Below are 11,867 nucleotides of genomic sequence, written 5' to 3'. Positions count from 1 at the left end.
ATCTGACACTATATACTTAATTGTCCATGATTTGTAACTGTGTTACCCATTTCAAGTATAGTGATAAAGATAACATTATCTGCTTCAGCCAGTTATCATGAATGGGTCAAAGAATATAAACATGGTTAATGTTTCTAGCAGTTTCACTTTTTTGTACAAATAAAGCTACACAGTTATCATAAATACATACGTGATTTTATGGTAAAGCAACAACAATGATGTGAACAACTCTAAAACAAGGTAGTGAAATACATATTTTACAGTATTTTATTTTCTAGTTTTGGGTCATCTCATTTCTAAGATTTGAAAGAAACAAAAAAAAAAAAGAGGCCAATTCAAAGAGGTAGATTACTTTGAGCTTTATTGAGCAGAAAGATTTACTAACATGCATGATCAAATGTAAACAGGTAAAACAAGAGTCAAAGTTTTAGTATAAAGTGAAAAACTACCCTTATATATGAATAATGACTTTTACAATCACCTAAGCCTAAAGTAGAAAAACACAAAGTTCACAGTTGTTAGAAAAAAAACTTGTGATACACAAACTGACTTTCTATTACTTTACAATATTATTTTTTAAATAATTATTTAGAAAGTGCTAGGTTTACATCAGATGAAATGCACAGATATCTATATTCATAACTGATAAAAGAACACAGTGTTACTTAAAACGTATATTTAAATGTTTTGTAACTACTGCTGTTCAAGTATCCTGACAAAATGATTTAAATGTAAGGCATGGTTTTGTTTGTAGTTTAGCACAAAAGGCTACACAACTGGCTATCTGCACTGTGCCCACCACAGCTACCAAAATCCAGATTTTTGTTATAAGTCTTGCCACTGGGGGGTGTAAGGCATGGACAACAAAATAAAATATACAAAGTTTAATAAATGAAATTTTTTTAAAGTAAACTTTCTTATCCAAAAGTGAGTCCAAATATATTGATATTAATGATTCAACAAAACTTAATAAATTATGAGGTTAGATTTGTCGCCCTGAATCAGAGTTTTGTGAAACCTTGAATACCTTATTGAAAAGAATGAATACTGCTCTTATAGTATGTCTAAATGTTACCTACAAGACAATGTTGTTCATCAATTTACGTGAATCTGTAATTGAACCATTTGGTCAGATTTCTTTAAGTACTTAAAAATTTATTACTTATTAAAGTTACAAATGCAACTGTTGAGTTTCAGCTAAAGGTGTACTTAAGGTACTTTTATTCATTTCTGTTGCACTGTACAGATTTTACAGCAAGTTCTTTAAAATTAAAAGAATACTGCAGGTCGACTTCTGCCTTACAAATGTTTGTGGCTAGACCAAGTAGTTTACAGAAGACATACTTATCTAACAATCTTCAAAAATATGGAAGTTTGTTGTACTGATAAAGTCTTTAGCACAAGTAAGCGAGTTGAAAAACTGGTTATGTGCATGTTTCACCAAAATTAATGATTTATTGTGCTAAGTACATAACTTTTGATGTAAATATCTCATATTCACACAATTCAAAAATTTTACATTTTGACTTGACCTGTAAAACCAATTATGATGAATTTTTTTGGCAATATTACCCAAGATAGAACAATGGCAATTACCAGAATAAATTTATTCATGCATGTCATTTATAAGCAGTTGGTTAAAGCTTCAGGCCTATAGGTTAATAATCTGAAGAGTTGTTTAAGTTCTTAGTAGAAGTAGAGTTTTGGATTTCTGATGTAAACTGTAAATAAACACTTAACAGAAACTCATCAGTAAGTTTAGTTTGCACTACTGTGATAACGTCATTAGATGCACTGACAAATGCTGCATCATCAACACATTTGTCTAACCTGATCACTTAATCATATTGTTTAGTTGTGTCATATAAATATCATTTATTGTCATCACACCAACAATCAAGATAGTTATCTACCATACAATACACTGGGAGTAGCACCTACAGTATACAGAAGGTTAGTGATTGTGGATTATATCTGTTTGAAAGATAAAACTTTGTACAAGACCTCAGATTAAATAACTTCATTGTGTGAATTTTTGTTAGTAAACTGGTTCTACTTTTCTTTTAAAGTGAATAGCTTACTAGTTAAAATTCAACATGTTCATAAGATGATGGGAATAACATTCAGCATACCAGTAGCTTTCATGTATTAGTTAATAAATGTTACATACAGGTGCTGCATAATGAATATCAAGTGAGATCGACATAATACATATCTTATAATTATTAGATGGTACTTAACTTGAAAAAAAGATGCTAGTATGCATAAAATCTAAGAAACTATTAATCTTGAATTATCTTTATTTCAGAGAATAAACACTATTTTTTATTGCTTGTAAAAGCTTAACAGTTTGAGACTGTGTGAAAAACGTCACATAGTTTTTTGAAATGATGGATAAAAATTAAACCACAATATCTCCTCAGTCTTGTACGATTTTTTACATTAAATATAGTACAGTTAATGCACTAGCTTAATGAAACATTTGAATGAGATTGTAAAGTACCATAGCATGATAAAAAGCCAAAACTAGGATAACAGGAAATTGTAGTGGGCATGCTAAGTATCACGTGCTTTAAAACGTAAACAAACGTTTGAAGTGAAATTTCATCTTTTGTATGAAGATTTGCATTATTATATATATATGTTTTTCTTTTGGCTACAAAGATTTTGGAATTTTTACTTTTAATACATATTAAGTTCTGTTTCAGAGTGATTATACCCTTGAAGAAATACTTTGAAAAATACATAGGTGTTTGAAAAAACTGTGTTTTTAATACAAAAACTGAAAAGTTTGTATACTACAAAAAAATACTATATTGTTATTGGATTGATTGAAACTGATTTTACAACACAACCAGGATTTGTAATGTTAATCACACTTCATAAAATATTTATTTTTGTTACCAAACCAATCTAGATTTTGGAGTGTAATACTAAAATAAGCAAAAGAGCACCGAGTGTTTATTCCATTAATTGTCAATTATTAATGTTATATTAAGTCTATCATAATTCATAAACAAAGTTAATTTATCTGTATTTGACACATGCCTATCTTAAATTCTCAAGTATTATTAAGTACAGTAAAGTTTAATGCCCTAACAATTCTTGTTTGAAAATATTACCTCTAATTTTATAAAGAAAATCCTAAAAAAATGCTGAAACATTCAACATCATGGCCTAGAAAAGTTAGCATGTATATGTGAATCTAACAATTTTTAAAACTGCACTTTGCTTACTTATAATTTATCCATTGGAACAATATGGAGAAGTGTTGTTTCCAGATGAACAACTCCAATTAGGTTTGCTGACAGATCCTGTTCTATAGGTTTGGCATATCTACTTCTGAAAAGTTTTATCATATTTTAATAAGTGAACTTTATTTTCTAAGTATACTGATATCCATTTTTGTTAACAATAACTACTTGTAAAAGAAATATATCTTAAGACAATCTGAAAAAAAAAGGCAAATATAGAAACAAATTCACATCACAGTAAAGTAAAAAGAGGAAATCACTCATTACAAGCATAAGTCCACTTCATACAAAAAAAAGCAATGAATTTTGTAATTGTTGTTTTAAACGTGCTAATTACAATACCTAATGGTGGAAATATTAAAATATTTTAAAACAAGAGCACTTGTAGCAACAGACAAAGTTTAAATATTCAAAATACACACTGATTATCTATTAAAGAAAAGTATGTCTGACTGTTGATAGTCTATAGATCAAAAAGTTACTGGTGCTCATCAGTTTCCCTCACACAAAACCCAATAAAAAGCAGCATCTGGAAACCTTTCCTAATGATGCTTTAAATTAACTACATGTTTCTCAGCCTTGTGCTTTTAACTGCAAAATTATGTGCATACCATATTTTTTATTTTTCTTACCAGACACATACTGTTAAGATGGAAATTATATAAACAAGAATGGCATCACTAACAAAATAAGTGGAATTACTGCAAAAATGGTAACATAACAATGAAGTACTGTATTCAATTTCTTTATCTTGTTACTTAAAAATAAAAACACCTGAGCAAAAAAGGAATGGCTGAGAGAAAGATGTAAACATCCTTTACTTGGTTGACATTCAGAGAAAACAATTAATGAACGGCACAACTACACAGACAATTAAACTAACAAAATACACAAACTATGAATTTTAATAAACTTAAATGCAGAACTGGAAATTAAATTTCCATAATGTGCTTTTTTATTAGCAAATGTATACACATATATATACGTGTTTGTGTGACTTACCAATAAACACTTAAAACTTTTGTTTTAATAAGCTTTGCACATAACTGGCAACATTGTTCAGCTTTGAATATGTCTTTAAAAACAAAGTTATCATAACAAACAGCAGTCCTAGAAATTAGGACATAAAAGCCCATGGCAAAAAAATTCAACCGTAAGTGTGCTAGTCAAGACAATAACACCGCAAATGCTGTCATCCATTTTGTAGAGGTTCTTAACTTAAAAGAATCACTAAATACATGTGTAGGGTACAAGGTAAATGTCCTCACCAAGATAAAAAATTAAAAACTTGCATTAGGTTTTTATATTGATTAAATAGTGAAGTCATTGAATTATAGGCAGCTTTCCAAGTTAAACCTGAGGCATAAGCTTCATCACATTCTGCCCTTTTGATATTCAAGTTTCACAACAAGTCAGGATAAAATGATACTCATGGAAAAAAAAAAAAGACAGATTATTTTTTGTTTAATTTTAGTAAAATAAAGTAAACTACTCCTTGCACCTTTGTTTTCAAAGATATTATTTTCCCTTCAAACTGAATTATTTTCTGTTTGCTCTGTACAAAGTAGGATCTAAACTATACCAAGCTATTGTAAATTTAAAGAAATAAACTTTACTATCCCCTCCAATTCTAAACATGCAATAACCCTGAATGAAGCTTTGCATGATTTGATTGTATGTGTTAGTCTTAGTTTTGAATCACATTTTGGTTAAATATTTTTAATCAAACTAATACATTGTAAAAGCTATTAAATGGGGAATTATCAATATTTTCAGCAGTCTATGCAAAGTATTAAAAAATTCTTAAGAATTTGGAAGTGGAAACTAGATTTTTAATGTTACATATCTCTACTTTTTTCTTGGCCTTTTCTAGAACACTGTACATATGCATGGCAAAAATCACATGTGTTACATGCCTGGCTTCTAGGGTTGCTTGTTCCAGCACCTTATTATATTTTGTTGTGATAATACAACAAGCATAAAGAAGTAAACGTATCAAATAAAGAGTAACCTTAAATAAAGATATTGCAACATTTCAAATACATAATGACAACTTGGCAAATTCAGAAAAAAAGGTTAATTGTAAATATATATGATTATAATGACCAAGCCAATTAAAATATCAATCATGCATCATAATATCAAACAAAGCATGTCATGTATGTAATCCAATACTGTCCAGCGGTTTAACTATTGCTTAATTACACCAGTTAGAATTTTACATACACAGACACATGATAAATACAAAAAGTATGCGCTTCCTGAAATTCTTTATAAACATTAAAGTATAACTTCAAAGTGTGAAAAAACACTCCCAATTAAAGCTTAAAAAATTTTAGCCATGAATGTATTAAGACAAAAGTAACATGAAGGAAAATGTTTTGGCTCAAAGATGATTTCTTTCAATTTTTGAGAAGCTTTATTTTCTTATTAATGTGAATAAACAATATTAGAGATGCATCTACTGACCAACAGAGATCTGTGCATTCTAAGAGGCAAAAAGAAAAAAAAAGGATTGTAACTATAATAAAGTTCCTAGTTTAACTTCCGATAACCATAAAATGGTAAGCACAATACTTATTACCACTATGAATAGTCTCACTTCTCTTAATTTTTCTTTTAATAAGCTTATTATATTTTTGATGCACCAGAACTAAAGCTTTTACAGATTCTGTAGCAAAATATTTAGTAAAACTTTTGATGAATATTCACACTGCTGTTGATCTACAGGTTAGAAGTTAACTGTAAAAATAAGCATTTTAAATTTTTTTGATATCAAAAAACAAAATTACTTTTAAACAAACTGAAAGCTAAAAAAATTCTGGAACAGTGTTAAACTTGCCTATTTATACAAATGATATTTTTATTATTGAAATAAAATAACTAAGGATGATTATTCCTGTTGTTTGAAACAAATTAAATACAACATGCTTAAAACTGTATGGGTTTTAAAAAAGTAAAGTCACACTTCTATATAAGTACTAAGTTTATGGTGTTTGGAATGTTTAGGGATAATTCTGGTCACTTAAGCACTAAATCCATGTGCATTAATCAAAAAACAGTTTTTAATGCAACAATAAATCATAATCTGTCTTGAAAGAATTTGCTGGAATGGTGAAATATATTTGCTTTAATAAGCTTAAGTATTTTGGTGATTTATCAATAATAGTCGTGATCTAGAAAACATGAAAACTATATATATATATATATATCTAAAATAAATGTAAATATCTCCTTTTGTCCCACAATAAAAAAAAAAAGATAGAAGGCAATGACTTTTAATAGGCACTCATCTTAAGGGGGGCAGCACTTGTCCATCAGAACTAAATGGTAACAGCAAAGGCTTTAGAACTCAAATTTCCTTATATACATATACAATGATTTCACATTCAGTTACACAGATAATAACAGAGATTTAAAGAACAACTTGACAAACTACACATAGATATGCAAATCTATTGGAATTACAATGCTTTCATATTATACTTATTTGGCCTAACTGTTACTATTTTTAGCTTTTCATGAAGATTAAACTGCAGTTGCTTGTTGATGAACAACTATTTTATGATAAACAAAAGTCTATGCTACAAGAACATACAAATCATTTTCACCGAGGCTTTAGTTCTTCACATAGGCTACTGAACAAACTTATGCCCAAACTATATTGATAACATGTTAGTTTGAAGTAGTGAACAAATCTGATATATTGCTTTATTATTACAACATATTAATACAGTACAGTACAGTACACAAAATGTTTTTTTTAAATTAATATTCATGTACACAAAGAATTGAACTTCACAATCATTTGAGTGAAAAAATCATGTTAACAAGGCATGGTTTTCTTTTAGTTACATTCAATGTGAATGTTGAAGAAATTATGATTTTGTAAGCCTTAATAATAAATTTATCAATGTAGTTTAAAAGCATACTTTGAGATAAACTGATTTACAGAATGTTCGTGTTTTATTCACATCTGAACAACACAGGGAAAGTATGTAATTTATTTGTCTGATTGATACAAGAAAACTAGTAATACCAAAAATGTCCAAGTTTCAGCCATTAGCCTATAGCATAATGTTGAAAAACAAAGCACAATACTTTTATGTTTAAAAGCTTAACTGGTTTGACTATTAAGCATTTTTGCTCAAGGTGATGCTTAATGAAGGGAACATGATCATCATCAGTAAAGTACAGTCAAGATGTTTTTTATTAAACAATGGAGTAAATGTATTTTAAAACACTTTTATGATATTGATTTAATACATTTAAGATATTAAGTGCTCCATACAAACTATGCTTATCAGTAAAGTTCCTACAATATCAGCCAATACTTCCTTACAGAATGTCTTAATTTCTTTATGATAAAATAAAAACCTGAATCATTTGGAAAACTAAAAGTTTGAGCATGATTGACAATAATCCCTAAACTAGTACAATGCTAATACAAAATTCAAACAAAATTAAGGTGACCTCATGTTAGATCATTATTCCATATGACACAAAAATGGCACACAAAAAGCAAAATATTTACTGTATTATAAAAAAAAACAAGTGTTGATGGCAACATTAAGCTGTACCATTAACAAGTGTAAAATGTGTTTTGTTACCAGCAGAAACAAACATTGTTTGAAGCATGAAATGCATAAATGTTTAGTTATTTTGTAGTAGAATATTTTTCAAGCTTTTCCTTTCCACACCAGTGACTAGAAAGGATGGTTTTCTAATTTTTCATATTCTCTCACTGCTCAATTGCTGAATGAAGATTTGGCCATGTCACAACAGAAGAGATCTTGGAAACAGTCCCATTTCAGCATAATCTTGTAGAATCTGTTGTGCACAGAAAGATCTGTTTATCAACTTCTAAAGAGACAGCCAGAGATATTATGTAAAAGTTATCTTTCAACGAGTCATTGAAACAAAAAATTTATGTTTATGCACAAGTGTTTACACAAACAAGTAAACATAATAAACAGAAAAGGTAAAATTTCTGAGTAAGAAAAGAAACAATATTGAAACTTTGTAGAATGGATGGCAACTGCCTGTTGTAGAGGGTTTTCAAAGGTTTTCCACCTTTCGTCTTCAGGACCTGAAGACTAAAGACTTTCAAAACATCATCCTCTGCACTTGTGTCTCTACAACAAGCAGTTACCATCCATTCTACAAAGTTTCATCATGAATACTCTGCCTAAACAATCTATTAAAGAAACAACATTGTGTAAACCTGTATCTTAACTATTCTTGAAGTTGTCATACCAACAAGTAGAAAAAACTGTGCAAGCATAATACTAAGCAGTTGCACGTAACATATATTTTTCTTGCTAGCCGAGAGCTTAAATGAATGAGTATGTTATTAACTTTGGAACCACATAATATTTCTAATTTTTAAGCTTCATTTTTTCATCACCTTACGTACCTCTTTCACTCTATCTAAAGTGATATTAGGAACTTCATAGCAAAATCCAGTGCTTTCTAATTTACTTCCATCCAGGTATATGTTTCTGTCATACAAAAATTCCTGAAGAATAAAAAAACACCTCATATGATTATGAAGGGAGAATACAACACTTCTTTCATAAACTAGGTTTTGTTTACATATTAATATTTAATATCTTGTAATAAAACTCTTTAGCAAGTACAATATGGGCCTAAATATGTTATGATTATTTAATTACAAATTTTTAGTTTGATTCCCAAATTGAAAGGCATTTTTTAACTAAAATACCTATATTTCTCTAAGTGTTTACAACTTACAGCCAATGAGGTGTTCCTTTTATACATAATCAATATATTGCCTATAACTTAATAAGTAAGTATAAAATCAGTTTGCCACATGAGTAAAACAAATATATTAGGTTTTCTAATTATAACAAAAAAGTAAGTATCTTCATCTGCCTAAAAATTTCAGAAAAAACAACAACTTTTCCAGTTCAAAATGCTAAATGCAAAATACACTTGTCCAGAATCTTTTAGTCCTAAACATACTGAAAAACTCTTGATGATATATGTCATAAAAACTTTCTGCATTTAATACCCGATGTTTATTTGTTTGCCCATAATGGTAAACTATGTTCATATAGGCCCATTATTATTAATGTTTATTTATTCAGAATATTAGTATAACATAATTACATACATGATACAGACACAAAGCATTTTTGGCAATGTTTACACATAGACTGCCAGAGAAAGATGCTAGAGAGGAAAATTTAAAGTAACAGAACAGAAGGCAAAGACTCATCTTTGTCATAGTGTAAATATTTACTTAAATTCTATGTAATAGCAGAGGATAACACTTAATATCTTCATTACATAAGTACGTGCAAGTTCAATCACATAAAAAGCACATTAATATAAATCACTGACATGTGATTATAAGAAGTTTACAATCACTGGGTGGAAACCTAATTTCAGAAGGTCATTTCTATGAAAACGATCTTATATAATGAAGTGTTTGGGTAATTTGCCGTTAAGTTGCTTATAAGCGTGAGAATGAGAGTTAATTGAAAAGCCAGCTAAGCCAAAGACTGCCTAGTTTTGCATCGTTCTAAAATGTATGAAATGTGAAGATTTCATACAAAAATCTACATGCCAGGTCAGGTAAGTAGAATAAAAACAACCTCAGGCCAATACTTTACATGCATCACGCATCTCAGACACCATAGTCATTGAAAATAAGAGCAAGATGTGTATTCATATTAGCCTTGAGGCAAGACACAAACCCTTCTGTTCCCATTTCAGATTAAAACAGAATATTTATGATATGTTAACACGTTTTTTCTAACTCTTCTACAATTTTTCATGTTGGAGTAAGTTTCAGATAAAAAAGTGGGCTTTTGTAATGTTAATTTAGTAGAAAAAATAGTAGTGAGGGAACTTTGTGTCCATTACTAAAAACTCATGATACTAAAGAGAATGAAATGAATATGCTTTGTTAAATCTAAACAATTAATAAAAACACCCACAAATAGTATTTAAACAAGCCATCACTTGTCATAATAAACTGCTTTGTCTTGTGTTATTTATGACTGCAACCTTGGATGTGAGTAACTCCGATAGAAATGCCAATAGGTTACGCGTGATGCTTTTTGCAAATATTTTTGAAATCGACAAACCAGTTACATAGTTAGTATGGGCAAATAATATACAAAATACATTGAAAAATAAAACACAAGTATGTATTATTTCAATATGAATGGGATTAAAATTATTTTCCATTACTTTTTCGAAACTAAAGGCACGTTTTCCAGGCATAGATTTATAATAATTTTCCAGTTTTTAAGCATCTGTGTGCATATTAATAAAAATTCTTAATGGCATGGCTTTGAACAACTTTAAAGATACTGTCACAGAATAGGCCCACACCACCTCATTCCATATCACTAACAATCTTTTCCCTATGCCTCTCCATTTCCAAATTATTTCCCCTTTCAATGAACTTCTGCATCACCCAATTTAAACACCTTAAAAGTGTTATTACTCAATTTATATTCTTTACTTACAAACAGATGTATCTACACAGTAAATAAGAGCTTACTTTCTCATCCTGCAATTTGAAAAATATTCAAATTTGTATTGTCTTCATATTTTCAAATTGCTTTTAAATAGATCTTCAAGAACTGTTAACTTATCAAAACTAATTACACCTGTCATAATTGCATACTGAGGTTCAAAACTGTCTTACCTCATACAAGTATGGATTGAGAGGAGTGTTGGATATGCCGTCCTTATTACAGAGCTCAGCCCATGGACCCATATGTTTGTCGTTTATGTCTTCTACAAGTGACTTCATATCTGTCTAAAGAGAAACAGAATGAAAAATCATTACTGTTGTTAATCTCAAGGGATAACAAAATTCACCAAGAGCACAAATCACATGTACTGCAGGAGTGCACAAGTTTTCTTTGAGAAATCAATGTGATTTAACTCTACAGGCGACTGTAAAATGGTTTTATATGCAACAGTTAGGTCTTCAAAAGGTATGGTAAATATCATATTTAGTTTTCAGTGATCTACTAAAAGAAACTTTACTAACCTTTGTACAAGTTTTGCTAAGCTATTAAAACTTTAGTGCACAAACGACCTGTTATGAAAAATTAAAGTAAGTAATCATATAGATGATTTTAATTAAATGTAAAGTTGAAAGATTAATTTTACCTTGGCTAAAGTTGACATAGCTGAGCCCCAGTAGTCATGATTGATGTTGAAAATTTCAGAGATAATGCTGCTCATCTTTCCTTGAGCTGAATAAATATACAATAATAAAAACCTAAACATTAATTTTTATTAGTTACTGTAGATGAAGATACATTCAAGTATGTTCAGATTTGAATAAAACAAAAAATAACAAAGTCCTAAGATTTCGGCTACATAAAGCCAAAGTTTATATATATATACATATATATAAAAGAGAATGGATCAATGGTTAAAACATTAGCCACTTAACAAGCTAGGAATAAATTTACAATTATTTCAAATGTTTATTCATATGCACGTTCTTTCATTAACCCTCTCTCCATGTGCATCTATTACTACACATGCCATAAAGTTTTTCAAAATTTAATTAAACTACTTTTTGTTAATATTATACCAGTTAATATAGCATAATATCAT

General features: G+C 29.2%; 1 protein-coding gene across 2 annotated transcripts in view; it reads right to left on the bottom strand.

The window, feature by feature from the left end:
- Window positions 1–344: 344 nt before the first annotated feature.
- Window positions 345–11,867, bottom strand: part of LOC106457008 — a 45,453-nt gene continuing 33,930 nt past the window's right edge. For both annotated transcript variants that reach the window (XM_013916395.2, XM_022382819.1), the window contains exons 10-13: window positions 11,412–11,497; window positions 10,939–11,052; window positions 8,671–8,772; window positions 345–8,084 (exon numbers count right to left, since the gene is read on the bottom strand). In XM_013916395.2, coding sequence (XP_013771849.1) covers window positions 8,031–8,084; window positions 8,671–8,772; window positions 10,939–11,052; window positions 11,412–11,497 — 356 coding nt within the window. In that variant the 3' untranslated portion in view covers window positions 345–8,030. The remainder of the gene's footprint in view (window positions 8,085–8,670; window positions 8,773–10,938; window positions 11,053–11,411; window positions 11,498–11,867) is intronic.

This window comes from Limulus polyphemus, unplaced genomic scaffold, assembly GCF_000517525.1.
Source record: "Limulus polyphemus unplaced genomic scaffold, Limulus_polyphemus-2.1.2 Scaffold280, whole genome shotgun sequence".
NCBI lineage: Eukaryota > Metazoa > Arthropoda > Merostomata > Xiphosura > Limulidae > Limulus > Limulus polyphemus.
This window is presented reverse-complemented; position numbering and strand designations above follow the sequence as displayed.